A 26,688-nucleotide genomic window follows, 5' to 3' on the forward strand; every position below is an offset into this window, starting at 1 on the left:
AATAAGTTTATTTTTCTCAAGTTTTTTTGTCTAGATTTATTAGAATTTCGTCAAAAAAAGACCAGAATATATAACTTTTTAGGAACCAGTTATTTAACGATATTAAGTATGAAAACACTTAATTTTTGCATTTTATTCTCCAAGTTCTAGTTGGATTTTCTCAGAAAGACCAGGATTTTAGAGATTTTCAATGAAGAAAATTTATAGCACACGCAATCCTAAATCAAGAGAAACAGTGAAGCCTTTATAGTTGAAGTGGTCAGAAGAAAAGGGCCACACCGTTTATTCCAATGGCATTAGTAATCGCTCTAAGACTTATTGCTAATAATTTCTCTTCTTTGAACACCCCTTTCTTCACGTTAATATTGGAAAACTTGACAATTGATCAGACTTACAATTTTCTAATGCTTTACTTTTACTTCATTAATTTATTCATTTGATACGTACGCGGATAGTTGGAGACTCGTATTTTATTCCAACGGCAATACCCAGCATAAATAGAGAAGAGGGCTTGTGCCCTAAATCATGCAATGTCTTAAAAAACAGTATCTTCACATCATGGATTTTCAACTACCGTATTGTTTTATCTTCCTTCTTCTTCTGCTGCTGCCATTTTCTAGCAATGGTCAGGCTCACAGCAACATATCTTTGGGCTTATCTCTCACTGCTGCAAGTGATAACCTTCCTTGGACTTCACCATCTGGGGAATTTGCTTTTGGATTCCAGCAAGTTGGTGATGCTGGCTACCTACTTGCCATATGGTTCAACAAAATACCCGAAAGAACCATAGTCTGGTCAGCTAATAGAAATGATCTAGTTCAGGGGGGATCAAGAGTACAACTTACGGCAGATGGTGAGTTGGTTCTAAATGATCAATCAGGCAGACAAATATGGAGTCCAGTTTTTGGTGGAAGTGGAGCCGCCTATGCAGCCATGCTTGACACGGGAAACTTCGTGGTAGCAAGCCAAGCTGGTGCCAATTTGTGGCAGAGTTTTGATGAACCAACAGACACACTGTTGCCCACACAAAATCTGAATTTAGGTGCTCAACTAATTGCTCCCTACCTGGAAAAGAATTATTCACATGGAAGATTCATGTTCATTCTACAAACTGACGGGAATCTCTTATTGTACACAACACGTTATCCAACAACTACAGTAAATTATGCTTATTGGTCTACCCAGGATTCTATTGGAAGCGGTTATAGGGTGGTCTTTAACCAGTCTGGCTATATGTACCTCGCAGCCCAAAATGGCACTATGCTTAATTCGGTATTCTCTAATTCAGTATCAATGCAAGATTTCTACTTGAGGGCTACCATAGACTATGATGGAGTTTTTAGGCAATATGCTTATCCAAAGACTGCTTCCAGTAGCACAAGGTGGCCAATGGCCTGGACGACTTTGCCAAACTTCATACCCTCAAATATCTGCGTGGTAATTAGGGGACCAGTAGGCAGTGGAGCTTGCGGTTTCAACAGTTATTGCATATTAGAAGATGACCAAAGACCGACATGCAAGTGTCCTCCTGGTTACACTTTCTTTGATCCAAATGATGAGAGGAAGGGATGCAAGAAAAACTTTATTTCACAGGATTGTGACCATCCATCGCAAGAAATAGATAACTTTATGATCAGGGATATGCTTAACACAAACTTTCCATATACTGATTATGATGATTTTACTTCAGTGGACGAGGATTGGTGCAGACAAGCTTGCTTGAGTGACTGCTATTGTGCTGTTGCCACTTATAACAGTGGAAGCTGTTGGAAGAAGAGAGGCCCTCTCTCGAATGGGGTAACAGATCCAAGTATTGGTGATAAAGCCCTGCTGAAAGTAAGGAAAGGCAACGGGACTGCAGGTTCAAGTGCAAAGAAGAGTGATCGATCAACTTTGATCACAACAGGATCGGTGCTTTTAGGTAGCTCCATCTTTCTAATTGTTCTCTCTCTGCTAGGAATCTACGTGTTCTTTACTCGATGGAACCAACAAAAACGAAAGGTGGTACCGCAACTCCATGTCATGCCAGAAATGAATCTGCAGAATTTTACTTACAATGAGCTGGAAACAGCTACAGGAGGATTCAAGGAAGAACTTGGTAGGGGTGCTTTTGGAATTGTTTACAGAGGGGCACTAGCCAACGAAGACAAACCGCTCATCGCAGTAAAGAAATTAGAAAAGATGGCCGGGGAGGGCGACACAGAATTCAATACAGAAGTGAAAGTTATTGGAAGAACAAATCACAAGAATCTGGTTCAACTTGTTGGATTCTGTAACGAAGGGGAAAATCGCCTTCTGGTCTACGAGTACATGAGCAGTGGCTCCTTGTCGAACTACATATTTGGATATTCAAGGCCTAGTTGGCACCGAAGAATGCAAATTGCTTTCGGTGTAGCCAGAGGGCTCCTTTACCTCCATGAAGAATGCAGCTCCCAGATAATCCATTGTGATATCAAGCCTCCAAATATCCTCCTCGACGAATATCTTAATGCAAGGATTTCTGATTTCGGACTAGCCAAGCTGTTGAAGACGGACCAGACTAAAACAACTACAGCAATCAGGGGGACGAAAGGGTATGTAGCTCCTGAATGGTTCAAGAACCTGCCTATCACAACCAAAGTAGACACCTACAGCTTTGGCATTCTCTTGCTGGAGCTTGTATGCTGCAGAAAGAACTTTGAGATTAATGCTATGCAAGAACATCAGATAGTTCTTGCAGACTGGGCGTGTGATTGCCTTAAAGAAGGAAAGTTGAATCTTTTAGTAGAAGAAGATGAAGAGGCAATGGAAGACATGAAAAGGGTAGAGAGGTTTGTGATGGTTGCAATTTGGTGCATTCAGGAGGATCCATCTTTAAGACCTGGAATGAAGAAAGTTGTGCAGATGTTAGAAGGAGGTGTTCAAGTCTCTGTTCCTCCTGATCCTTCATCATTTATCAGCACAATCTAAATCCTTTTTGTACACATATATATATCCAGAAAGTAAGGCCAATGAATGTTACCTATCTACCTTGTATTGAATAATCTGTAGTTCCTATCATTTCAGGGCAATAAGGCTTAAAACGCATGCTTTCAATTATTATTTTTTCTTTTCATGTTCACGAGTAATAAGTAAAATAAAAGATTTAAAATGAATATAAAGGCAAACCGTAAATAATTATTAGATATTTTTTCTTGATTTTCTTTTAGGATGTTATATATTAACGCATGTATAAAATTCAAGATGTTAAATACAATTTCTCAGCAAGAAAGTGAATTAAAATCAATCTTTAAAGGTTTATTTTAATTATTCTTTTTAGATATTTTCAATAAAAAAAACTTGGAGCACAATCCTAAATCCTAGAAGTGAAAACATTACACGTACCCTGTGATATCATCTAATATTTTTAAAGAATAATATAAATAAAAATTTAAAATCTTAACTAATAATTCTTGTTTTTAAATTGAATAATAAGTCATTTTTTACGAGTTATTTCTTTCTCTGTAATTTAATAGAATTTTCTAAAAAAAAACCAGAATATATATATATAATTTCTTGGAACAAGCCACCTTTTGAAAGGGTTTTCCTCTCCAAGATTTAGTGGAATTTTCTCAAAACAAAATCTAGAATAAAGAAAACTAGAATTGTACTCCCATCTCAGGTGGGACTCGTACGGATTGTTATATATTAACTTGGTCTGGTTCGTGGATTGATTGGGATTTAGTTTAGATGAGAATGCATCGTGACAGAAACACAGGCAAAGAAGAACCAGAAACTATCATAAGGATTAGTGTAAGATGCATCCATCAGAGGACAACATATCACATCTCTTTGATAGAATAAATAGTTTGTAAAACAAGCCGATTGATGTTTTTCTGCAGCTATCATCTTCGAATACAGATAGATACCTGATAAAATATGAATCCAAAAGAGCGAATATCTTTCTGCTTGGTGTCATTCGATTGATGGAACAATCATTTCTTTGGCCTTCGAAACAAAAGAGGGTCTTAGGAAGTAGAATTAATGTTACATATACATGGGAAATTAATGCTAAGAAGATGAAATGTTGAGAAACTAGCAGGTATAATATTGGAGCTGTAATCCCCCCTCTTACACAAACACGTACGAGTCCCACCTGAGATGGGAGTACAATTCTAGTATATATCAAATATAAAATAAAACTTTTATAATTGAAGTGGTCAAAAGAAGGAAGCTTGTGATTAATTTCAATGGACGTTATCTATTGCTCTAAGACGTACAGCTAATAACATGTCTTTTTTGCATGGGTCTATCACACAGTCCTTTCTTCGCGTTAATATATATTGGAATAGTTAACCATTGAAAATTACAACCACCTAATGTTTGACTCATTAATGCTGCGATAAGTTTTTCCTAAGGCAGTAAACAGGAAGCTGCTATGTTTTTTCCTCCAGTCAAATGATAATTTATTTCAGTTTTTTTTATAGTTTACCGACCGGGATTTAACGATATAACGAGCCGATTCATAAAAATATTATTTTGTTATTTTAAAAAAAAATTAAAATAATATTATTTTAATTTTTTTAAAATTAAACAAGGTTTTTATATTGTCGGTCTGGTTCCGGGATTTTTATTAAGTTGATTAAATCTGATTAAGTAAATTTTAATTAGTTTATTTTAAAAAATAACCAAAGTTTGGTTTTGGGTTGGCAGATAAATGCATTTACCGTTTAATAACTGGAAAAATTTGATGTTAGTTAAAATTTATTTACCAAAAATAAAAATTTATAAAGATAAAAAAAAAAGTCTTTACAAGGATTCTGTTTGTTTTTGTGTTTCAAAAATATTTTTTTTAAAATTTAAATTTTTTTATTTTTTTCTTTACTTGAAATTAATATTTTTTGGTGTTTTTAAATCATTTTGATGTGCTGAAGTCAAAATTAATTTTTAAAAAATAAAAAAATATATTATTTTAATATATTTTCAAATAAAATATATTTAAAAAATAATATTATCACAATCCCAAATATAATAAAATCATCCAATTAGCGGAAGGTTTTTAACATAGTTTATTCTCATGCATTAAAAAGATTCGAAATTAGTTGAAATCTCTTTATGAGAAGGGAAAAATCACAATCACATAAACAAAGTCATGATTGCCATCTTCATTTCATACGCGGATTGTTGGAGACTCATATTTTCTTCCAACGGCAATACCCAGCATAAATAGAGAAGAGGACCTATTGTTTAAAATATAGTATCTTCACATCATGGATTTTCAACTATCATATTGTTTTTTCTTCCTTCTTCTTCTGCTTCAGCTTCTGCCATTCTCCATCAATGGTCAGACTTACAGAAACATATCTTTGGGGTCATCTCTCACTGCTGCAAGAGATAACCTTCCTTGGACTTCACCATCTGGGGAATTTGCTTTTGGATTCCAGCAAGTTGGTGATGCTGGCTACCTACTTGCCATATGGTTCAACAAAATACCCGAAAGAACCATAGTCTGGTCAGCTAATAGAAATGATCTAGTTCAGGGGGGATCAAGAGTACAACTTACGACAGATGGTGAGTTGGTTCTAAATGATCAATCAGGCAGACAAATATGGAGTCCAGTTTTTGGTGGAAGTGGAGCCGCCTATGGAGCCATGCTTGACACAGGAAACTTTGTGGTAGCAAGCCAAGCTGCTGCTAATTTGTGGCAGAGTTTTGATGAACCAACAGATACCCTGTTGCCCTCACAAAATATGAATTCGGGTGCTCAACTTATTGCTCCCTACCTGGAAAAGAATTATTCAGAAGGAAGATACAAGTTCATTCTACAAGCTGATGGGAATCTCATCTTGTACACCACACACTATCCGTTAACTACCTCAAATTTTGCTTATTGGTCAACCCAAAGTTCTAATGGAAGCGGTTATAGGGTGGTCTTTAACCAGTCTGGCTATATGTACCTTGTAGCTAGAGATGGCACCATGCTTAATTCGGTATTCTCTAATTCAGTATCAATGCAAGATCTCTACTTGAGGGCAACCCTGGACTATGATGGAGTTCTTAGGCAATATGTTTATCCAAAGACTGCTTCCAGTAGCAGAAGCAGGGCTATGGCCTGGACGACTTTGTCAAACTCCATACCATCAAATATCTGCTTGAGAATTACGGGACAAGAAGGCGGTGGAGCTTGCGGTTTCAACAGCTATTGCAGATTAGCAGATGACCAAAGACCAAGTTGCAAGTGTCCTCCTGGTTACACTTTCTTTGATCCAAATGATGAGAGGAAGGGATGCAAGAAAAACTTTATTTCACAGGATTGTGACCATCCATCGCAAGAAATAGATAGCTTTGAGATCAAGGAAATGCCTAACACAAACTGGCCATTTAATGATTATGAAATGTTTGGTTCAGTGGACGAGGATTGGTGCAGACAGGCTTGCTTAAGTGACTGTTATTGTGCTGTTGCCATTTTTAACACTGCTGGACAATGTTGGATGAAGAGAGTCCCTCTCTCGAATGGGGTAACAGATCCAAGTGTTGGTGGAAAAGCCCTGATAAAAGTAAGGAAAGGCAACTCGACTGCAGGTTCAAGTGCAAAGAAGTGTGATAGATCGAATTTGATCACAACAGGCTCGGTGCTTTTAGGTATCTCCATCTTTCTAATTGTTCTCTCATTGCTAGGGATCTATGTGTTCTTTTCTCGATGGAACCAACAGCAACAAACAATGATACCGCAACACCGTGTCAAGCCAGACATCATGAATATGCAGAATTTCACTTACAGTGAGCTCGAAAAAGCTACAGGAGGATTCAAGGAAGAACTTGGTAGCGGTGCCTTTGGAACTGTTTACAAAGGGGTACTAGCGAACGAAGACAAACCACTCAATGCAGTGAAGAAGTTAGATCAGATGGCCGGAGAGGGCGACAGAGAATTCAATACAGAAGTGAAAGTTATTGGAAAAACTAATCACAAGAATTTGGTTCAACTTGTTGGATTCTGTAACGAAGGGCAACATCGCCTTCTGGTCTACGAGTACATGAGCAATGGCTCTTTGGCCAATTTTCTCTTTGGAGATTCAAGGCCTAACTGGTATCGAAGAACACAAATTGCTTTCGATATAGCCAGAGGGCTCCTTTACCTCCACGAAGAATGCAGCTCTCAGATAATCCATTGTGATATCAAGCCTCAAAATATCCTCCTCGACAAATCTTTTGTTGAAGTTTGCTTTAAGATGCTGCGGTCAAAGATTCTGTTTTTAGTTTATATTTTCCTGCAATAATAATAGCTTGTCCTAGTCATTAGGAATTTGTTAATCTGTTAGTTTGTTAATAGATCATGGCTTTATTTTAGCTTTTTCAGTTGTAATTTGCTTCTATAAATATGTACGAGATTGCTGTCAACAATTAAGCAATTCTGTATTAATTCATTCTTAATAAAAGAGTGCAGTATTAATATTGATTTCTCTTCTATTCTCTTGTTTCTTCAAGTACACTTCAAACACCTAAAACTACAGCAACTACAAAAAACACCTTCGTCAGATTTCTTGCTAATAAAACAGTAGAAAACAGCCACTGTTCAGATTAAAATCTGGAAATCTTATTTACTGTTTCACTGTTTTTTAATTCAAACACTTTCATTTGGTATCAGAGCTGATTCTTGAAGGGACCTGTAATGGAGATTGAAACAAGTTTTTCTCACATGTCTTCTCCTATCTTTGATGGAGAAAACTATCAACTGTGGGCAGTGAAGATGGAGACCTATCTGGATGCTATGGATCTGTGGGAAGCTGTTGAGGAAGATTATGAAGTGCATCCTCTGCCTAATAATCCAACAGTGGCTCAGATCAAAAACCACAAAGAGAGAAAAACAAGGAAATCAAAAGCAAAAGCATGTCTATTTGCTGCTGTTTCCACAACCATTTTCACCAGAATTATGTCACTTCAATCAGTAAAGGATGTTTGGGATTACTTGAAGAAGGAATACGCAGGAGATGAAAGAATTCGTGGCATGCAAAGTCTCAACTTGATAAGAGAATTTGAACTGCAGAGGATGAAGGATTCTGAGTCCATAAAAGAGTACTCAGATAAATTGCTTGGAATCGTCAACAAGGTAAGGCTACTAGGTACAAGTTTCTCTGACTCCAGAATTGTAGAGAAAATCCTAGTAACTGTACCTGAGAAATATGAAGCATCCATAACCACCTTGGAGAATACCAAGGATCTGTGCAAGATCACCTTGGCAGAATTATTGAATGCCTTACAAGCTCAAGAGCAACGGAGGCTTATGAGGCAAGATCAGATTGTTGAAGGAGCTTTACCAGCCAAGCATCAGGACCACGGCAAGGACAAAAGGAAATTCATCAAGAAATTTCAGGCTTCAATTAATGAAGCCACTACCAGCACCAGAAATCAAGGCAAAGGAAGAAACTCAAATAGAGGTTATCCACCTTGTAAGTATTGTGGCAGAACAGGTCATCCACCATTCAAATGCTGGAAAAGGCCTGATGCAAAATGTAACAAGTGCAATCAGCTTGGACATGAGGCTGTTATATGCAAGAACAAATTTCAAATAAGGGAAGCAGATGCTCAAATTGCTGAGAAAGATGATGAAGATCAGATTTTTGTGGCAACCTGTTTTTCAACCAAGAGCTCCTCAGAATGTTGGCTGATCGACAGTGGTTGTACAAACCACATGACATATGACAGAACCCTTTTCAAAGACTTGCAGTCCACTGAAATCACAAAGGTTCGAATAGGAAATGGTGACTATATTCCAGCAAAGGGAAAAGGAACCATTTCAATTACAACAAACTCAGGTACAAAATCTATTTCAAATGTTCTTTACGTACCTGATATTGATCAAAATTTGCTGAGTGTGGGTCAGCTAATAGAAAAGGGATTCAAAGTTACATTTGAAGATCATTGCTGCCTCATATATGATGTTGCTGGCCATAAAATTTTACAAGTTAAAATGAAAGGGAAAAGCTTTTCATTTTTTCCAACTGAGAAGGAGCATACAGCCTATTCCACAAATACAAGCATCACTGAAACTTGGCACAAGAGACTTGGGCATTGTCATCTCCAGCGAATACTGACAATGAAAAAGAATGAAGTGATAAGAGGATTGCCTGCTCTTGCTGATCAAATGCTGAATTGTCATGCTTGTCAATTTGGCAAACAAAGGAGGCTGCCTTTTCCTAAATCTTCCTGGAAGGCATCTCAAAAGCTGCAACTCATTCACACAGATGTAGCAGGACCTTAAAGAACACCATCACTGAAAGGTAGTCTCTACTACATTGTGTTCATTGATGATTTTTCAAGAATGTGCTGGATTTTTTTCTTGAAGTTCAAGTCAGAGGTTGCTAGAATCTTCTGGAAATTCAAGAAGATGGTGGAAAATCAGAGTGGCTGCAAGATTCAAAGCATAAGATCAGATAATGGGAAGGAGTATACTTCAGCAACATTTAATCTATTCTGTGAAGAAGCTGGAATTGAACATCAGCTCACTGCTCCTTACACTCCAGAGCAAAATGGGGTTAGTGAAAGGAGAAATAGATATGTAATGGAGATGGCTAGGTGTATGTTGCATGACAAGGAGTTGCCTAAAGAATTCTGGGCAGAGGCAGCAAATACAGCAGTCTTTCTTCAAAATCGACTTCCAGCCAAGTTTTTGAATGAAAGAACACCATTCGAAGTCTGGTATGGATATAAACCTTCACTGAACTTTCTTAAAGTATTTGGCAGTGTGTGTTTTGTCCACATTCCTCAGGTCAAGCGCGACAAGCTTGATAAGAAAGCACTTCCAGGCATATTTGTGGGATACAGCTTAGTCTCCAAAGCATACAAAGTGTATCATCCACAAACAAAAAAGATATCAATTACAAGGGATGTACACTTCAATGAAGATGAGCAATGGGACTGGAAGAACCTTCAACAGAGAACTCCTTCTGAAGATCAAATAGCTCCTCAGTGGCAGAATGAACTAGAAGATGATCCTCCAGTTAAAGGCACAAGGCTGCTATCAGACATCTATCAAAGATGCAACATTGCATTTTATGAACCTGCTGGATATGAAGAGGCACTCAAAGACAGCAAATAGAAGAACGCCATGGAGGAGGAGCTGTCAATGATTCAGAAAAACAATACCTGGACATTAGTTGACAGACCTGAAGGCAGAAAAGTTATAGGAGTGAAGTGGATATATCGAACGAAGCTGAATGCAGATAACTCCATCAACAAACACAAGGCCAGGCTTGTTGTTAAAGGGTATGCTCAGATTTTTGGTGTTGATTATTCTGACACGTTTGCACCTGTTGCTAGACTGGACACAATCAGATTGCTGCTAGCAATCTCAGCACAGAAGGGCTGGAAAGTGTTTTAGTTAGATGTAAAATCAGCCTTCTTAAATGGAGTTTTACAAGAAGAAATATATGTGGAGCAGCCTGATGGATTTGTGATTCAAGGAGCAGAGGATAAGGTCTACCTTTTGCAAAAAGCTCTCTATGGGCTGAAGCAAGCTCCTAGAGCTTGGTACAGCCGGATTGATGAGCATTTGCTAAATTTAGGCTTTGTAAAAAGCTTATACGAGGCCACTCTGTATGTCAAACTGAAGGACAATGATGTTCTTATAGTGTCCCTTTATGTTGATGACCTTTTGGTGACAGGAAATAATGAATTGCTGGTTGAAGAATTCAAACAAGAAATGATGAATGTGTTTGAAATGACCGATCTTGGTCTTATGACTTATTTTCTTGGAATGGAGGTCAAGCAAAGCCAGAATGAAGTCTTCATCTGCCAGAAGAAATATGCAAAGGAAATATTGAAGAAATTTCAGATGGAAGAGTGTAAAGCAACCAGCACACCAATGAACCAAAAGGAAAAGCTAAGCAAGAATGATAGGGCAGATAAAGTTGATGAAGGATACTTTAGAAGCATGATTGGATGCTTAATGTATCTTACAACAACAAGGCCTGATATTCTATTTGTTGTAAGTCTCTTATCTCGTTTTATGCATGGTGCTAGTGAATTACATTTAAGAGCAGCAAAGAGAATATTGAGGTATGTTAAAGGAACTGTCAACTACGGGGTCAAATTTGAGAAGTGTCAAAGCTTCAAGTTATATGGATTTTCAGATAGTGACTGGGCTGGTTCCCTTGATGATATGAGAAGCACTTCAGGATATTGTTTTAATTTTGGTTCTGGAGTTTTCTCTTGGTGTTCAAAGAAGCAGGAGATTGTAGCACAATCCACGGCTGAAGCAGAATTTATTGCAGCCACAGCAGCAGTAAACCAGGCTCTATGGCTGAAAAAAATCTTAAGTGATTTGTCAATGGAGGAAAGAGAACCAACAGAGATTTCAGTAGACAATCAAGCTGCTATTGCAATCTCTCATAATCCAGTATTTCATGGGAAGACTAAGCACTTCAACATCAAGCTTTATTTTTTACGGGAGGTGCAGAAAAATGGAGATATTAAGTTAATTTATTGCAAGTCTGAAGATCAACTTGCTGACTTATTTACCAAACCACTTCCAGTAAGTAGGTTTGAGTATCTAAGGAAAATGTTAGGAATTTGCACTTCTTAAAGCAAGGAGGAGTGTTGAAGTTTGCTTTAAGATGCTGCGGTCAAAGATTCTGTTTTTAGTTTATATTTTCCTGCAATAATAATAGCTTGTCCTAGTCATTAGGAATTTGTTAATCTGTTAGTTTGTTAACAGATCATGGCTTTATTTTAGCTTTTTCAGTTGTAATTTGCTTCTATAAATATGTACGAGATTGCTGTCAACAATTAAGCAATTCTGTATTAATTCATTCTTAATAAAAGAGTGCAGTATTAATATTGATTTCTCTTCTATTCTCTTGTTTCTTCAAGTACACTTCAAACACCTAAAACTACAGCAACTACAAGAAACACCTTCGTCAGATTTCTTGCTAATAAAACAGTAGAAAACAGCCACTGTTCAGATTAAAATCTGAAAATCTTATTTACTGTTTCACTGTTTTTTAATTCAAACACTTTCATCTTTCAATGCAAGGATTTCTGATTTCGGACTAGCCAAGCTGTTGAAGACAGACCAAACTAAAACAACTACAGCAATCAGGGGGACCAAAGGGTATGTAGCTCCTGAATGGTTCAAGAACCTGCCTGTCACAACCAAAGTAGATACCTACAGCTTTGGCATTCTTTTGCTGGAGCTAGTATGCTGTAGAAAGAACTTTGAGATTAATGCTATTCAAGAACATAAGATAGTTCTTGCAGACTGGGCATGTGATTGCCTTAAAGAAGGAAAGTTAGATCTTTTAGTAGAAGAAGATGAAGAGGCAACAGAAGACATGAAAACGGTGGAGAGGTTTGTGATGGTTGCAATTTGGTGCATTCAAGATGATCCATCTTTAAGACCTGGAATGAAGAAAGTTGTGCAGATGCTAGAAGGAGCTGTTCAAGTCTCTATTCCTCCTGATTTTTCATCATTTATCAGCATAATCTAAATCCTTTTTGTACACGTATATATATCCAGAAACTAAAGCTAATGAATATAACTTATCTACCATGTATTGAATAATCTGTAGTTCCTATCATTTCAGACATGTCTAGATCATCTTCTGGGTTCGTATTCTAAATTTCACGTCAAATGATGATTTCTTCAACTTGTCCAATTGAGTAACAGATTGATCGTAGGGACTGAGTCTCTATCTGATTGGAAAGAAAAACATCATGTGTTACAACATGCACAACAAGGCTTCAAATACTTGCATCCTTTTTTTTTCCTTTTCCATGCTCAAGAGTAACGAGTAGAATCAAAGAATTATTATTCAAAATATGTGCTTAATAAACTAATTACTAACCAGTACTTCAATCTTAAACGGTGTAACTCTCATAGACTGGGCCCGTGTAAATAGTATGTTTGTTTCTGAAGTTATTTATCACAATGTAGCTAGTCCTAATTAAGAAGGCCGAGAAAAAAAGAATTTCAAGTTTACAGTCCAGCTTGGCTCGAGTTTCATAAAAAAGTTTGTTCGTGGTTATTACTTAACTCGGCAGGTCAATTTTGTTAAAATTTAGTTTGAATATATATAAAAGTCAATTTTATTTACTTAACTCGGCAGGTCAAGTTAAGACCATGCATCTTCTATTTCTTTTCTCACTTCTATTCAACTTCTTAGAATCATATATATGTTCAAGTCATTAGGTGAAAGCTTGCTGCTTTGATCACAAGCTATGCTCATTAATTTCCTTACGAGTAGGGCCTGTAACTTTGAATCTCTCAAATTTTATCCCAATCCAAAAACTCAGTAAAATTTCCCCAAGAAAATAGGTACAAAACTAACTTGCAGTTCTATCAGAATTTAGAATACAAGACTCGGTTTAAGTAACATTAATTTTTGTGTTTAAAATTATATTTTAAAAGTACATTTAGCTTAAATTCATGGGTTTTTTAGTATTTATTTATTTATTTTAATGTGCTAATGTCAAAAGTAAAAAAATCTAAAATAAATTATTTTAATATATTTTTAAATAAAAAATATTTTTAAAAAACAACCTATACCATATATCAAACATGCAATTAATATTCACAACAGTAAATGCAATTCTCCATTTACTTACCAAAATCATGAAAGATTAGATACAGTAATTTAAAGAGATTCATAGATTAGATACTCCACTATTTATAAATATATATATGAAATATAAAAAAAAAATTGTACTCCTTCGTAAACCTAAAGTAATTAACTTTCACTCAATGTTCTATGAGGTACAAAAAGGAAAAAATATATAGTTGTTTTTTTCAAGTCATGATCAAGTAGGCTTTAAGAAATTTAACACGATTAATTTGTTGGTGACGAATTATTTTAGACAAAATACCTGGGAAAAAGGAAAGATTGAAAGAGAAATATGGACTGAAAAATGTTCCAAGCATCTTCAGTATTGACAACAAAAAAATCATTGTTATTCGTGTATATATCAACATAGGAATTTAGCCAAATATTTGATTATACTCTAATACTCTGCAGCATGAATCTCAAAATGTTATAGTAATATCTTAGGATGTTTATCATTTGCAAGAATATTAATTGTGTTTTGTTATTTGTGGCTGCGGGGATTTTTTCTGTTTAGTTTAAAAGAATATTATGAAAAATTATTAATATTTCTTGAACTATTAGAATTCTTTAAATTGCTAGGATTACTCGGATAGTTTAGGATCTATTATAAAGTTTTATTATATAATTATATTTTGATATGATAAAAATAAAAACTCATCATTCATGTGAATATAGATACATTGTTGAACCATGTTAAATTTTATGTTCATTGTAGTTTCTCTTCTGTTACAATATTCATTAATTATGACTACATGTTCTTTCACAACATGATGAATATGTTAAACTTCTTTAACGCAATGCATAGCAAAAAAAAATCAGAGTTTTTCAAACTTTAAGTTACCGGTCTAAAATGCGAAGAAAATATATGTTTTATAAATTCTAAAAAATATAAAAATATATTTTTTAAAAAAATAACTTACTTGGTTGTTTGAATAAATATTAAGCTGACCTATTTGAGAATAATTGAGGGTTATTTAGTGAATTATTATCAAGTCTTATTATTTGTTTTATTATGGATTAGATTACGGGAAAACCATTGATTTTTCGATTTTTGGGTTTTTGGGAAAATAACTAGTTTAGTCTAAAAACATAGTGTTATGGAATATACCCTTAGATAAATGTATTAAATAGGTTATATGTTCTTTTATGTTATTCTTGAATGTGTCTTCTTTATATTCAGATAATCCTGATATTCTATTGGCGGGACGTCAGTAGGATTTTCTTCAGTGTCTGCTTTTGACTTCTGTTTGCTTTCGAGTCAGGTGAGTGGATAATTTTCCATATGCATGAGAAATATTATAAATATTTGATTTGTTAATATGAATTGGATCATACTTCTTGATAATATATATGTCGATTATTATCTTTGTTATGATAAAGCATGATTAATTGTTGAATATGAATTCTTGAAATGAATCAGTATATATTTTGAATTGACTTCTGAATTGATAGCTCCTCATTTGATTGATATCATGAGTTGAGCTTTGAAATATGAATATGTCTGTTTGATTATGATTATGATTATGAACCTATGGTATACTAGTCAAAATACTCATGCTAACAGGGTAGTGTTAGTCTTTGTGCACATCGTATCTGAACCCTAGTTGGTCGGGGGAGTCACCAACCTGTGTGAACTGATCATCCCACAGTACGGAGCCTTATGCTCATTGCATTTTGATTCTCTGACGAGTTTTACCATATGATCTTCTTGTTATGACCTATTTGAGAAACCTTTCTATAAGAATCTAAGGCTGTACTTGTATATATATTTCTCATTGTGGTATTACCTCGTGTGTGTGTATTGAATGTTATCTACTCACTAAGTTGTTGAACTCACCCTCTTATTATTTATCCTTTTCAGGTTTATAGCTTGATAGCAGGTCACTTTTGTTAGACCTTCAGAACCTGCTTTTTTTGTTGTAATTTGTATATTTTTCTTTATGTCTAGTTAGTGTTCCAAAACTATGAAATTATATTAACTCTTGTATTAAGTCAATTAAATTATATTATAAAGTTAGTTTTGTTATTACTGTTGCATTGAACTCTGATTGACTTATTTAATGGATAAGTTTGTATGTAAGTTTGGGTTCGCATAGGTATGGAACCTTGGAGGGGAACTTTGTCTATGTGCCGGTCATGGATCCAGAAATCGGGTCGTGATGATATCTTGTTTTTTAAAAAAAAAGAACAGAGGAATCGGTTTACGGATTGAATAGTAGTTAAAACGGTAAATTTTTTATAAAACTTGTTAGGATTTTAAAGATTATTAATAAAAAAAAAAAAAAGAAGAAGAAGTTGCAGCATAATCTTAAATCCAAGCAGTTAAACTTAAAACTGTGTAATTGGAGTGGTAAAAAAAAAAGAAAGCTTCTGATTAATTTCATTAGTAATATTTATTATATAATTAACAACATAAATTATATCTTAAATTCTTTGGTTAAACTAGTTATTTAATATGACATTAAAATCTTATTAGTTAAATTATTATTTTAAATATTTTCTAATTTGCTTATGTTGTTGAATTGAATTTACCATGAAATAAATCATTATATATTCACGAGTCCTTTCTTTCTCCGAGAATTATTAGAATTTCGTCAAAAGAACTAGAATATTATATAACTTCTTAGGAACCGGTTATTTAACGATATAGAGGATGAAACAGGTCATTTTTGCATTTCTTTCTCACGCCACCCTGCCCTGCACCCTAACGAGACAGGGCAAGGTGGCCTCTCTCTCTCTTCCCGCTTATAAATAGAGGAAGAGAGACGAAGAGAAGGGAGGGACGAATGTGAGAGAGAGAGGGGAAAACCGAACAGAACAGAGAGAGAAGAAGAAGAAAAAAAATAGAGAAAGGAGGAACGATTTGAGAAAGAAGACAGGGGAGGTTTACAGACGAACAGAAAACAGAGAGGGGGAGTTTGTTTTTGAGATCAAAGAAGCTCGGTGAAAACAGAAGAAAAAGGAAGAGAAGGGGAGAGAAGAGGAAGAGACCGAGGAGGAGAGATAGAGAGAAAGCAGAGGGGTAAGGGAAACCGGACGTGGGATTTTTTGAGAGACAAAGGAGAGAAAGCGAAAGCATACGTGCGGAAGAGAAGAACAGAGACTGGGGGTCACTGCACAGAGGAGAAGAGGAACAGAACAGAGAGAGGGAAAGAGAAGACAGGAGGAGAAACAGAGGGGGGGAGGAGGGGGGGGACAGAAAAGGAGAAAGAAGAGGAGAGACAGAGGGGAGAAAGAGAAGATAACGGAAAAAAACAGAGGAGGGGCTGAGGAGAGAAACAGAGGAGACAGGAGAGAAGGAAAGAAAACAGTCGCCGCTTACACCACCACCCCTGCCACCAGCAGTCGCCAGCGTCGCCACCGCTCCAGGTAACTGCGCCTCCCTCTTCCTTGTTGTTAACCTCGCCTGCATTTGCATGCAGAACGTGAATAAATCACGTTCTGCAGCAAATGCAGAGTTGGCTGGTTACTGTGCTCACCAGTTGGCTGGTTACTGTAAAAATTCGATATTAGTTAAAATTTATTTACCAAAAAGAAAAAATCATAAAGACAGAAAGAAAGTCTTTTCCATCTTCATTGGATACGCAGAAGGTTTTTAGCATTAGTTTATTCTCATGCATGAAAAAATGATTCGAAATTAGTTGAAATCTCTTTATCACAAGGGAAAAATACAATCACATAAAAAAAGTCAATTCAGATATTTAATTTGAAATCTAACTAGTTTAATGCAGATAAATGCATTGACCGTTTAATAACTGGAAGGTTTTTAGCATTAGTTTATTCTCATGCATGAAAAAAAGATTCGAATTTATCACAAGGGAAAAATACAATCACATAAATACAATCTCTTTATCAATTAGCTGGAGACCCATATTTTCCTCCAACGACAATACTCAGCATAAATAGAGAAGAGGACCTGTGCCCTAAATCATGCAATGTCTTACTATACAGTATCTTCACATCATGGATTTTAAACTACCATGTTTTTTCTTCCTTCTTCTTCTGCTGCTGCCATTTTCTAGCAATGGTCAGGCTCACAGCAACATATCTTTGGGCTTATCTCTCACTGCTGCAAGTGATAACCTTCCTTGGACTTCACCATCTGGGGAATTTGCTTTTGGATTCCAACAAGTCGGTGATGCTGGCTACCTACTTGCCATATGGTTCAACAAAATACCCGAAAGAACCATAGTCTGGTCAGCTAATAGAAATGATCTAGTTCAGGGGGGATCAAGAGTACAACTTACCAGAGATGGTGAGTTGGTTCTAAATGATCAATCAGGCAGAACAATATGGAGTCCAGTTTTTGGTGGAAGTGGAGCCGCCTATGCAGCCATGCTTGACACAGGAAACTTTGTGCTAGCAAGCCAAGCTGGTGCCAATTTGTGGCAGAGTTTTGATGAACCAACAGACACACTCTTGCCCACACAAAATCTGAATTTAGGTGCTCAACTAATTGCTCCCTACCTGGAAAAGAATTATTCACATGGAAGATTCAAGTTTAGTCTACAAACTGATGGGAATCTCATCTTATCCACAACAAGTTATCCAAAAACTACCTCAAATTTTGCTTATTGGTCTAACCAAAGTTCTATTGGAAGCGGTTATAGGGTGATCTTTAACCAGTCTGGCTATATGTACCTCGCAGACCAAAATGGCAATACGCTTAATTCGGTATTCTCTAATTCAGTATCAATGCAAGATTTCTACTTGAGGGCAACCCTGGACTATGATGGAGTTTTTAGGCAATATGCTTATCCAAAGACTGCTTCCAGTAGCACAAGGTGGCCTATGGCCTGGACGACTTTGCCAAACTTCATACCCTCAAATATCTGCGTCGTAATTAGGGGACCAGTAGGCAGTGGAGCTTGCGGTTTCAACAGTTATTGCATATTAGGAGATGACCAAAGACCAAGATGCAAGTGTCCTCCTGGTTACACATTCTTTGATCCAAATGATGAGAGGAAGGGATGCAAGAAAAACTTTATTTCACAGGATTGTGACCATCCATCGCAAGAAATAGATAACTTTATGATCTGGGATATGCTTAACACAAACTTTCCATATACTGATTATGAATATTTTACTTCAGTGGACGAGGATTGGTGCAGACAAGCTTGCTTGAGTGACTGCTATTGTGCTGTTGCCACTTATAACAGCGGAGAATGTTGGAAGAAGAGAGGCCCTCTCTCGAATGGGGTAACAGATCCAAGTATTGGTCTTAAATCCCTGATGAAAGTAAGGAAAGGCAACTGGACTGCAGGTTCAAGTGCAAAGAAGAGTGATCGATCAACTTTGATCACAACAGGATCGGTGCTTTTAGGTAGCTCCATCTTTCTAATTGTTCTCTCTCTGCTAGGAATCTACGTGTTCTTTACTCGATGGAACCAACAAAAACAAAAGGTGGTACCGCAACTCCATGTCATGCCAGAAATGAATCTGCAGAATTTTACTTACAATGAGCTGGAAACAGCTACAGGAGGATTCAAGGAAGAAGTTGGTAGGGGTGCTTTTGGAATTGTTTACAGAGGGGCACTAGCCAACGAAGACAAACCGCTCATCGCAGTAAAGAAATTAGAAAAGATGGCCGGGGAGGGCGACACAGAATTCAAAACCGAAGTGAAAGTTATTGGCAGAACAAATCACAAGAATCTGGTTCAACTTGTTGGATTCTGTAACGAAGGGGAAAATCGCCTTCTGGTCTACGAGTACATGAGCGGTGGCTCCTTGTCAAACTACATATTTGGATATTCAAGGCCTAGTTGGAACCGAAGAATGCAAATTGCTTTCGGTGTAGCCAGAGGGCTACTTTACCTCCATGAAGAATGCAGCTCCCAGATAATCCATTGTGATATCAAGCCTCAAAATATCCTGCTCGACGAATCTCTTAACGCCAGGATATCAGATTTCGGACTAGCCAAGCTGTTGAAGACGGACCAAACCAAAACAACGACAGCAATCAGGGGGACCAAAGGGTATGTAGCTCCTGAATGGTTCAAGAACCTGCCTGTCACAACCAAAGTAGATATCTACAGCTTTGGCATTCTCTTGCTGGAGCTAGTTTGCTGCAGAAAGAACTTTGAGATTAATGCAATGCAAGAACATCAGATAGTTCTTGCAGACTGGGCATGTGATTGCCTTAAAGAAGGAAAGTTGAACCTTTTAGTAGAAGAAGACGGAGAGGCAATGGAAGACATGAAAAGGGTAGAGAGGTTTGTGATGGTTGCAATTTGGTGCATTCAGGAAGATCCATCTTTAAGACCTGGAATGAAGAAAGTTGTGCAGATGTTAGAAGGAGGTGTTCAAGTCTCTGTTCCTCCTGATCCTTCATCATTTATCAGCACAATCTAAATCTTTTCACACACACACACACACACACACACACACACACACACACACACACACATATATATATATATATATATATATATATATATATATATATATATCCAGAAACTAAGGCCAATGAATGTTACATATCTACCTTGCATTGAATAATCTGTAGTTCCTTGTATTGAATAATCTGTATTTCCTATCATTTCAGGCATCATGTGTTAGATCTTGTACAATAAGGCTTAAAACGCCTGCTTTCAATTATTATTTTTTATTTTCCATGTTCACAAGAAATAAGTAAAATAAAAGATTTGAAATGAATATAAAGATTTTATTACTTTAATAAATTGGTTATTAAAGGCAAAATGTATGCTAATATATATATATATATATATATATATATATATATATATATATTGAAGTTTTTTTGTTGTATTAAAACACAATATTATTTTTTTTTGCTTCGAGAGACTTGGCCGTAGACATGAAAACAAAAATATTTAAAAAAAAAACTATAAATTTTAATATCAGATTTGTATCTTTACGATATGAAAATACAGACCGATATTAATCAAAATGGCAAAGAAAAATACAAGAGGAAATCGCAATTTCTTCGAAAACATATCATTATTATTTTTTTAATTTTTTTTAAAAAATGAAACTAGGTCGGACCCGGTTCAATTATCTGAGCTGGGCCTGTATTGGCCTAGCAACAAGGCTGGACTGAGCCCAGCCGCGTGGGCTCGGCTGATGTTCCAGCCCAAAACGAACAAAAGTGCTGGTTACTGTGTTGCGCACAGTAACCAGCCAAATATAATTAGCTCGTTACTGTGCACAGCACAATAACTAGCTAATTAAACTTCATTTGCTGCAAAACATGAATTGCTCACGTTACCTGAAGCGGGAAAACATGGTTCTGGTCGTCAGCGGTGGTGGAAGGTGACTGGGGCAGCGGTTGGGAGGAGAAATGACGATGATTCCAGGTGGTGGCGCGATTGTCTTTTCTTCTTCTCCTCTGTGCAGAGCCCGCGGTCTCTGTTTTTTCTTCCCCTCGTTTGTTTTCGCTCTTTTTATGCTATCACTCAAGCAAATCTTCCTCTTCCCGTTTCAGTTCTCATTCACTCATCTCTTTGTTCTCCTTCTCTTTTCTTTTCTTATTCTTCCCTCTATGTTCTGTCCCCTTTGTTCTATTCCCCTTCTCTATTTTTTTTCTTTCTTTCGGCTCTTTCACTGTCCTGTCTCTCTCTTTCAGTTTCTCTCTTTTCCTCTTCTTCCGCTCCTCTCTCTTCTTCCTCTCTCCCCTATTCTTTTTTCTTTCCCGTTGATCCTCCTCCCTTTCTTCCCTCTGTTCGGGCAGTATTTATAGGGGCAGAGGGAATATGATCAACCCTGCCCCGTCCCATCATTTTGCATAGGGTGCGAGGTCCTCCTGCTCTGTCACGGCACCGAGAGAGGTGGCCAATGGGGGTGTCGCTTGCAGGGCACGACTTCTCTGTTTTGTCATTATGAGGAGGTCCGGATGGCGTCCGGTTTTGGTTTTAACAGAGCACGTTGGGAGGGGGAGAGAGGAAGAAACAAGGAAGAAAAAACAAAAACTTCTTTTCCCCTGTTGCATGTCCAAGGGAAGAAGAAGGAGAAACAGTGCCGCCTAAAAACGACAATTTTTGTTTTCCCTTTTTTTTTGTGGAAAATGCATGAAACGACGTCGTTTTTCCCAAAACGCGCCGTTTCATTTAAATGGAAACTGGCGCCAAAATGCGTCAGATTTCAAGTCAGTCCTTCAATTTGCGTGATTTTTAGTTTGGTCCTTGGTTTTGGATTTCTTCAATCAAGTCCCTAATAGGCCATCGAACTTCAATATTTACATAATTAAGTCCCTGATTTGACCAAATCAACTCTTAAAAATTATAATTTGACCCCAGAACTTTAATTTCTTCTAATTAAAGCCTAAATGGACTTAAAAATCATTTTTTTTTCTTGTAATCAATCCTCCATAAATTCAATTAAACCTTTAATAAAATTTAATTGAGTCCATAAACATCTGATTTTGTACTTTTCTTCCTCAAATAAAATTTTCTTTATCAATAGTGCTCTCACTAGTCAATGATATACGTACTATCAAATTCCAATCTTTATATTTTTTTTTGAACCTCCTCAACTATTTTTTGGTCATTTTCTAGGTGCTCTGACATCCTCTTTTCACTGCTATATTTTTTTATATATATTATTATTTATTGATTTTTTTTTGTATTTTTTTTCTTGTGTGGGGACCCAAAAATGCGTTACAACAAAAGTAAAAATCAATCTTAAAAGAGTTTATTTTAATTATCCTTTTTAGATATTTGCATTAAGAAAAAACTTGGAGCCCCCAAATCATTCACTGTTATATCAAGCCGCAGAACATTCTCATTGATGACTACTACATTGCTCTCAGCTGAGGAGAAGAAACGACAGTGCTGTCTTGACAAATGTTTCCTATGTGAAAGCGTTGTGAAACGGGGCAGGCTTCATTCACGTGATCTTCAAGAGAAAGTTTTGGTTGGATAAATAAATAAATAAATATACTCTAAAAAAAAAGAAAAAAAATTTATTTGTTTTTACATTTTAAAAACGTTTTAAAAAAATTTAAATTTTTTTAATTTTTTTCTTTAAATTAATATCTTTTTCTTTACTTTAAAATTTAAAAATATTTTTTAAACACCAAAACAAACACAATCAACGTAAAGTCGGCAGCTAGCGAAGTACTTAGATTTTTTCTTTCTTTCTCACTCTCTCAGCTCAGCTAAAGAAAATAACGGGTTAAGGAAAGAAAGAGAAGAAGGGAATAAGTGCATGAATTCCTTTTTTACAAGGATTTTCCTATTTCAACGTGTTCAAAAAGGAATTATAATTCACCAGCACTGAATTTCTCGATTCATTAATAAATTTTTAACTTGATTAATAATAATTAATCAGAAATGAATATAACAAAAACTCGATTCATATGTACTCGTTATCATCCGTAGCTAGTCCAAAGTCTCTGGACCAACATGAAAGACATGTCGTTGCTTTGTCCTCGTTGTTTGTGTTCATGCACGATTCGGTGGCAAATTAGCAAAAGGGTAAACTTTATCATTTGCCCCTGTAAATGAAACAATTTTCTTTTTGTACCCTTATATTTTAAAGATCTCGAACTTCACAATTGTAGTTTATAAATGAACTAAATTAATGTCATCCTTTTCATCAAATACCTTACCTTTCTTGAATCTTTGAAGTGTTTTATTTTATGAGAGGAAAATATAAATATGAAAATGAAGAATCAACATGAATAAATTTGAGTTTTTTATATATAACTTGTTATTAGGATTTTAGGGATTTTTAATTAAAAAAAATTGTAGAATAATCTTAAATCCAAGCAGTTAAAACTGTGTAATTGGAATGGTTTAAAAAAAAAAGCTTCTTATTAATTTCATTAGTAATATTTATTTTACAATAATATAAATTATATCTTAAATTATCATCAATATCTTAAATTTTTTGATTAAACTAGATATGGAATCTTATTAGTTAAATTATTATTTTAATTTTGTGCTAATTTGCTTTAGCTTTTAAATTGAATTTAATTTATTCTTTAACAACTGTTATCATGATCAAATAAGTTATTTTTCTCGAGTCCTTTTGTTTCTTCAGATTTATAATTAAGAATTTCTTCAAAAGGACTTAGAATGTATAACTTTTTAGGAACCGGTTATTTAACGATATTGAGTATGAAAACACTTCATTTTTGCATTTCTTTCTCCAAGTTCTAGTTGGATTTTCTCAGAAAGACCAGGATTTTAGAGATTTTCAATGAAGAAAATTTGTAGCACATGCAATCCTAAATCAAGAGAAACAGTGAAGCCTTTATAGTTGAAGTGGTCAGAAGAAAAGGGCCACACCGTTTATTCCAATGGCATTAGTAATCGCTCTAAGACTTATTGCTAATAATTTCTCTTCTTTGAACACCCCTTTCTTCACGTTAATATTGGAAAACTTGACCGTTGATCAGACTTACAATTTTCTAATGCTTTACTTTTACTTCATTAATTTATTCATTTGATGCGTACGCGGATAGTTGGAGACTCAATATTTCTTCCAACTGTAATACTCAGCATAAATAGAGAAGAGGACCTGTGCCCTAAATCATGCAATGTCTTAAAATATAGTATCTTCACATCATGGATTTTCAACTACCATATTGTTTTTTCTTCCTTCTTCTTCTGCTTCTGCCATTCTCCACCAATGGTCAGACTTACAGAAACATATCTTTGGGGTCATCTCTCACTGCTGCAAGTGATAACCTTTCTTGGACTTCACCATCTGGCGAATTTGCTTTTGGTTTCCAGAAAGTTGGTGATGCTGGCTACTTACTTGCCATATGGTTCAACAAAATACCTGAAAGAACCATGGTCTGGTCTGCTAATAGAAATGATCTAGTTCAGGGTGGATCAAGAGTACAACTTACGGCAGATGGTGAGTTGATTCTAAATGATCAATCAGGCAGACAAATATGGATCCGTCCACAATCGGGGGGAAGTGGAACCGCCTATGCAACCATGCTTGACTCGGGAAACTTCGTGGTAGCAAGCCAAGCTGGTGCGAATTTGTGGCAGAGTTTTGATGAACCAACAGACACACTGTTGCCCACACAAAATCTGAATTTAGGTGCTCAACTAATTGCTCCCTACCTGGAAAATAAGAATTATTCAGAAGGAAGATACAAGTTCATTCTACAAGCTGACGGGAATCTCATCCTGTACACCACACACTATCCATTAACTACCTCAAATTTTGCTTATTGGTCTACCCAGGATTCTATTGGAAGCGGTTATAGGGTGGTCTTTAACCAGTCTGGCTATATGTACCTCGTAGCCCAAAATGGCACTATGCTTAATTCGGTATTCTCTAATTCAGTATCAATGCAAGATTTCTACTTGAGGGCTACCATAGACTATGATGGAGTTTTTAGGCAATATGCTTATCCAAAGACTACTTCCAGTAGCAGAAGCAGGGCTATGGCCTGGACGACTTTGTCAAACTCCATACCATCAAATATCTGCTTGAGAATTGCGGGACAACAAGGCGGTGGAGCTTGCGGTTTCAACAGCTATTGCAGATTAGGAGATGACAAAAGACCAAGTTGCAAGTGTCCTCCTGGTTACACTTTCTTTGATCCAAATGATGAGAGGAAGGGATGCAAGAAAGACTTTATTTCACAGGATTGTGACCATCCATCGCAAGAAATAGATAGCTTTGAGATCAAGGAAATGCCTAACACAAACTGGCCATTTAATGATTATGAAATGTTTGGTTCGGTGGACGAGGATTGGTGCAGACAGGCTTGCTTAAGTGACTGTTATTGTGCTGTTGCCATTTTTAACACTGCTGGACAATGTTGGATGAAGAGAGTCCCTCTCTCGAATGGGGTAACAGATCCAAGTGTTGGTGGAAAAGCCCTGATAAAAGTAAGGACAGGCAACTCGACTGCAGGTTCAAGTGCAAAGAAGTGTGATAGATCGAATTTGATCACAACAGGCTCGGTGCTTTTAGGTAGCTCCATCTTTCTAATTGTTCTCTCACTGCTAGGGATCTATGTGTTCTTTTCTCGATGGAACCGACAGCAACAAAAAATGATACCGCAACACCGTCTCATGCCAGATATGAATATGCAGAATTTCACTTACAGTGAGCTCGAAAGAGCTACAGGAGGATTCAAGGAAGAACTTGGTAGCGGTGCCTATGGAACTGTTTACAAAGGGGTACTAGCGAACGAAGACGAACCACTCATTGCAGTGAAGAAGTTAGATAAGATGGCCGGAGAGGGCGACAAAGAATTCAATACAGAAGTGAAAGTTATTGGAAGAACAAATCACAAGAATTTGGTTCAACTTGTTGGATTCTGTAACGAAGGGCAACATCGCCTTCTGGTCTACGAATACATGAGCAATGGCTCTTTGGCCAATTTTCTCTTTGGAGATTCAAGGCCTAACTGGTACCGAAGAATGCAAATTGCTTTCGATATAGCCAGAGGGCTCCTTTACCTCCATGAAGAATGCAGCTCCCAGATAATCCATTGTGATATCAAGCCTCAAAATATCCTCCTCGACAAATCTTTTAATGCAAGGATTTCTGATTTCGGACTAGCCAAGCTGTTGAAGACAGACCAAACTAAAACAACTACAGCAATCAGGGGTACCAAAGGGTATGTAGCTCCTGAATGGTTCAAGAACCTGCCTGTCACAACCAAAGTAGATACCTACAGCTTTGGCATTCTTTTGCTGGAGCTAGTATGCTGTAGAAAGAACTTTGATATTGATAAGAAAGAAGGTCAGATAGTTCTTGCAGACTGGGCATGTGATTGCCTTAAAGAAGTAAAGTTAGACCTTTTAGTAGAAGAAGATGAAGAGGCAACAGAAGACATGAAAACGGTGGAGAGGTTTGTGATGGTTGCAATTTGGTGCATTCAAGATGATCCATCTTTAAGACCTGGAATGAAGAAAGTTGTGCAGATGCTAGAAGGAGCTGTTCAAGTCTCTATTCCTCCTGATTTTTCATCATTTATCAGCATTCAAGATGATTTTTCATCATTCACCTAATATATGTTCAAGTCATTAGGTGAAAGCTTGCTGCTTTGAGCACAAGCTATGCTCATTAATTTCCTTACGAGTAGGGCCTGTAACTTTGAATCTCTCAAATTTTATCCCAATCCAAAAACTCAGTAAAATTTCCTCAAGAAAATTTAACACGATTAATTTGTTGGTGACGAATTATTTTAGACAAA

At 36.4% G+C, this 26,688-nt stretch overlaps 2 protein-coding genes across 3 annotated transcripts; both read left to right on the forward strand.

Moving 5' to 3' along the window:
• The first annotated feature begins 525 nt into the window (after positions 1 to 525).
• LOC18110091 (G-type lectin S-receptor-like serine/threonine-protein kinase LECRK3) lies at positions 526 to 3,140 on the forward strand. The gene is made up of 2 exons (XM_052449845.1): positions 526 to 2,959; positions 2,999 to 3,140. Exon 1 carries the CDS (start codon positions 526 to 528, stop codon positions 2,947 to 2,949), a length of 2,424 nt encoding a protein of 807 aa, XP_052305805.1. The 3' UTR covers positions 2,950 to 2,959; positions 2,999 to 3,140.
• Positions 3,141 to 5,213: 2,073 nt separating this feature from the next.
• On the forward strand, positions 5,214 to 26,659 carry LOC18097260 (G-type lectin S-receptor-like serine/threonine-protein kinase LECRK2). 2 transcript variants are annotated; one of them, XM_052449848.1, is made up of 2 exons: positions 5,214 to 6,600; positions 25,458 to 26,659. In XM_052449848.1, the coding sequence occupies exons 1-2, from the start codon at positions 5,229 to 5,231 to the stop codon at positions 26,501 to 26,503; spliced, it is 2,418 nt and encodes an 805-aa protein (XP_052305808.1). In that variant the 5' UTR covers positions 5,214 to 5,228; the 3' UTR covers positions 26,504 to 26,659. The 2 variants fall into 2 exon arrangements, with proteins under 2 accessions (XP_052305808.1, XP_052305807.1); XM_052449847.1 differs by having other exon boundaries at positions 5,214 to 6,540; positions 25,398 to 26,659.
• The last annotated feature ends 29 nt before the right edge of the window (positions 26,660 to 26,688 follow it).

This window comes from Populus trichocarpa, unplaced genomic scaffold, assembly GCF_000002775.5.
Source record: "Populus trichocarpa isolate Nisqually-1 unplaced genomic scaffold, P.trichocarpa_v4.1 scaffold_104, whole genome shotgun sequence".
Taxonomy (NCBI): Eukaryota; Viridiplantae; Streptophyta; class Magnoliopsida; order Malpighiales; family Salicaceae; genus Populus; species Populus trichocarpa.

What these genes read in the sequence shown, in the direction of transcription:
- LOC18097260 (XM_052449848.1), top strand. Translation starts at nt 5,229, where the DNA reads ATGGATTTTCAACTATCATATTGTTTTTTCTTCCTTCTTCTTCTGCTT. An exon ending in AACAGGCTCGGTGCTTTTAG is followed by an intron (nt 6,601 to 25,457) that starts GTATCTCCATCT and finishes CGGTGCTTTTAG; the next exon opens with GTAGCTCCATCTTTCTAATT.
- LOC18110091 (XM_052449845.1), top strand. Translation starts at nt 526, where the DNA reads ATGCAATGTCTTAAAAAACAGTATCTTCACATCATGGATTTTCAACTA.